Here is a 4110-nt window from a genome sequence, read left to right as displayed (position 1 = left end):
GCTCCACGTCATCATCTCTGCCTCCATTTCAGGCATCACTGCTTCTCTGGATAGGGTCCCACTCTCCGCTCTTCTCACTTGATGGTCCCAGGGACCTCTGCTCCTAGACTGCAAAGTCAGTCACTCCCCTCCTTGCTATAAAACGTGTATTAGCTTCTTGACTGTGGTGCTGATTCATCTTCAAGGCCAAGATACACATATGAGAACATCTTTCTCAATCCACTCACCTTCTCTTCCTCATGCCAGTTCCCATGACCCTGACTCCTCTTCCTCCTGACTGTGGTTTCTGGGGTTCCATGCTTCCCATTGTAAACTCTGCTGTTTTACCACATCTGCCAGGTTCCTGGTTGGTTCCTATTCTGAACTAAACCCCTTACCCCTGACGTAGACTGTTGTTTCCCAGTCAATTTACTGTGCTAATCCTGTGTATCCTGGTGTGGGTTCTGTCTGTGTATCGCTGCTTTGGGTAGCCATTGGACCCTGCCCTTCTGGGTGCCGTCTACCTGCAGACTCCACCTCCGGACTTAACTTTGTTTTACTGGATGTGTAAGCTTCTCATGGAACCCTGGACCTCTCTGACTGCCTCTGACCCTATTCCTGCTGGATTGTCCAGGCCACAGAAGTGCTTCTGCTGGACTTCCTTGCTTCAGAACCCAGATTGTCCTTTTACCTTAGTCTGTTGGCCTGGGCTCTGTCACAGTGATGGGTGTCCATCATTGACCATGTCCTCGAGCTCCTGGGGGCTGAGTTACACTGGTACAGACTCCTAGGGCTGCCTGGTTCCCAGCACAGCCTGATGCCCGCCCTTCCATGGACGCCACCCGCTGGCCAGCAACTTCTCAGACGTTGACTGGAATATTCTATAACTAGCTTCTTGTTCCTCTCCTCTTCTCCGTAGAGAATTCATGCCTCAGAATGTTCCTCAAGACTACCAGTTTTAAATATCTTCATTACTTGTGGGACTTACTACTGCTGGTTTCTGCCCTCCTTTTTCATCTGGGCGTGAAGCCTCTTGCTGTAACAGCTGACCTCATTTTCACATCAGCGAGCTCACTCAAAGACATCAGGCCATAAATAAACCGTCCTCGTCATCATTTTGGTGTTAGGTGTTACAGTTACGGCACAGGGAAGGGAAATCACAGTGGACCTAGCAAACCTGAGAACGGAATAGCTTTTGTGATCACTTAGCTACAAGACTGAAGGAAGGAAGCCAGTCATAGAGTCTGTACTTCTGGACAGCTAGGAAACTGTTGAGTCACTGAACACAAACACAGTGATGACAAAAGGTGTAGGGCTGGGTCACACTCTCTTCTCGAACTGAAAGGTTGGGATGCTGGGATACTGCTGGCAGACAGTGCATGGCTGTTGGTTCCTCTTTGGGATCTCGGCTATTTGAGACAGCGGCTTTGCTCTAGATCAGACCCCCTTCCTGGGCCGCTTGTATCCAACAGCTGGTGAGCAAAGTTCTCATGGCTGGTGAGCAAGGTTATAATGATCCCAAACCCCAACTGGAATGACACCAACTCTTCAGAACAGCTGTACGGTTTAATACGGCTTTGACTGGGAATGAACTCCCTACGTTCACTACTACTTCCATCCCTTCTCTTCCACAGGTAGCGGTCCCCAGAGCCTCCTACACACTGACCCACTCAGAGCCTGTCTTCTGGGAAGTCCAATCTGTGACATGGACTGAAAAGAAGCTGGTTTGGGAATTGGGGGAATGATTTTGAATGGTGGAAGATTAACTTAGAATAAGTGTTGTTGTTGTTAAGTGCCATTGAGTCTGTTCCGACTCTTAGCGACCCTGTATAGGGTTTCCAAGGAGCAGTTGGTGAGCTTGAACCATCGACTTTACAGTTCAAATGGCTTTGCAGTCTGGCGTATTCGCCTACAGCACCATGCCAGGACAGTCCCAGGAAAAATATTCTTGCTCATTTCCTGGGTTTGAGCTGGGAATAGACTTAGTTTTCTTGAGTCTCTATGGAAGAATTACTCACTAGAATCAATCTATTTTTGGTATCATTTCCCATTTGTAAACATTATTTTCCCCACATCCTTCTCCATAGAGGGAAACTGGTGAAGTGTGGTGATCCTGGGTAGATATGGTTATTGTGTAAACAAATCTCCACCCAACCCGACCCAACCCAAAACAAAATGTCCAGGGAAATTCTGCCTTTTTTCCCTCCGGGAAGTCAAATAGAACCTGGATTGGCAGAGCTGGCAGCTAGATGAGAGAAAGCCCAGAGATCACTCCCGTGGCTAAGGTGGCTTACAAAGCACCAGTGTGCCAGTCATCTGGTTAGTGTGATGAGAATGTCCTGTCAGCTTAAAGATTTCTGACTATGACATTCACGCTACGGGCTGCCACTTTTCCTACTCAGTCCAACATCGAAGTGGCAAAGCTTCTAAGGATGTGGTCAAAAGTACACATCGTCTTTACACTCTACATTTGCTTCTTGTCTAATTTCATCGAATTTCTTCCCTTTGAGTAACATCCGTCGGAGACAGAGTTTGTGGCTTCCCCAGATTCCCTGCATCCAAGGAGTCAGTGTGGTGCCCAGTCCTTAGGGACTGTGAGTGCTGGCTGGTTTATAGTACGTTCATTCATAGCCAAGAACACCTCCCCTCTGCTCTTAAACTCTACATATGGTCCTAAAAGGAGCTGGCAAATATTCTGACTTCCACTTAGACTGCTAATCAAAAGGTTGGTGGTTCAAATCCACCTGTTGCCTCTTGAAAACCTTATACAGGGTCACTATGAATCAGAAGTGACTTGACACACAAGAACAACAACAACATCTGCATTTACGTACCTGCTTTGGGATACGATGCAATGATCAGGTCGTCGGGCTTGGCTTGGAAGTTCCAAATTCTGTCCCAGATGTCACACGACTCCTTTTGTAGAAGGATTCCATCCACTGTGGAAAACTCACATGGACGTGGGAGGCTGCATTCGAACTCCCTCCTCTCCTCCACCTTCTCTGTGGTCATTCTTTCCATGTAGGGGGCACCAACAGAGAAACGTGAAGAGTAAATGAAAGCTGAGGTCCACTCAGCTTTATATCCTTGACACCTTCAGTACAGAGCTTGGGCCGTTGGTTACAGGTGTGTATGTTCACATGGGAATTTGCATGACTCTGTATACCCAGGAACAAAATCATTCACATGGTGCCAGAACAGGCCTTGGACTTCCTTACTGGATATGTAAGGGCTCCACATGCTGCCAGAAGGAAGCAGAATGGGAGGCCACCAGGGGCTGTCCAAGTCCAGGAGGCCACTTCCTGGGTGTTACCGAAGCCCTGAAGACAGGAGATTGGAGAGGCCTCACTGAAAGATTGCTTAGAAGCAATCACAAGGGCCTGGCCCTTTTGCTTCCTTCTTACCATGCGTTGGTCTGTGTTGGATCTTTAACAGCGTTGACCTGCTCTCATCCTGTTAACATATCACAAGTGCGTTGCAAATGTTGATGTCAGTAGTCTGGTCATTTTGAATTCCATTCTGCTTTTGAGGACTGATGTGTGGTCATTGGTGTTGGGCACCATTGAGTCATGGAGATGCCTTTCAGTCCAGGCCACAAGGGTGACTACGGGTGACGCATACTCTCAGGGTCCACCATCACCTGTCCAAACAATACATTTGATCTTTTTATGATTTTGAGTTTTGGTCCACATTTTTCTCCCACAGTACCTAGGACTGTCAAATGTGATGCCTTTCAGAGTAGTGGGCAGTGGTAGGCACCATCTAGTTCTGGTCTCTAGGGTCCTGTAGAGTCTTCAAGGTTGAAAATCTTTATGGAAGCAGACTGCCACATTTTTTTCTCAAGCAGCTGGTGGGCTCGAACTGCCTGTCTACTGATTAGCAGCTGAGCTCTTAGTCACTGTGCAACGAGGACTCCTTTTATTGCAAATAGATGTTATTGTTCAGTGCTGTGGGCTTGGTTCCAACATGTTTCAACCCTGCATAGGCTTTAAAATCTTGGGATCAGAAAGTTTCATTTTTCTTTGGCAGAGTGGCTGGCAGGCTCAAACTGTGGACCTCATGGTTGGCAGTTCAGTGCTTATTGCATGAAGCCAGCACTCTATATACAGTAAAATCCATAAAGTTTACATT

General features: G+C 47.4%; 1 protein-coding gene across 1 annotated transcript in view; it reads right to left on the bottom strand.

Moving 5' to 3' along the window:
• SULT1C4 (sulfotransferase family, cytosolic, 1C, member 4) overlaps positions 1–2991 on the bottom strand; it is a 37217-nt gene extending 34226 nt beyond the window's left edge. The window contains exon 1 of the mRNA XM_006873044.1: positions 2814–2991. Coding sequence (XP_006873106.1) covers positions 2814–2991 — 178 coding nt within the window. The remainder of the gene's footprint in view (positions 1–2813) is intronic.
• Between the last annotated feature and the right edge of the window lie 1119 nt (positions 2992–4110).

Source organism: Chrysochloris asiatica, unplaced genomic scaffold (assembly GCF_000296735.1).
Source record: "Chrysochloris asiatica unplaced genomic scaffold, ChrAsi1.0 scaffold00220, whole genome shotgun sequence".
In the NCBI taxonomy this organism is placed as follows: Eukaryota; Metazoa; Chordata; class Mammalia; order Afrosoricida; family Chrysochloridae; genus Chrysochloris; species Chrysochloris asiatica.
Note: the sequence above shows the minus strand (reverse complement) of the source record. Positions and strands in the feature narration are given on the sequence as shown.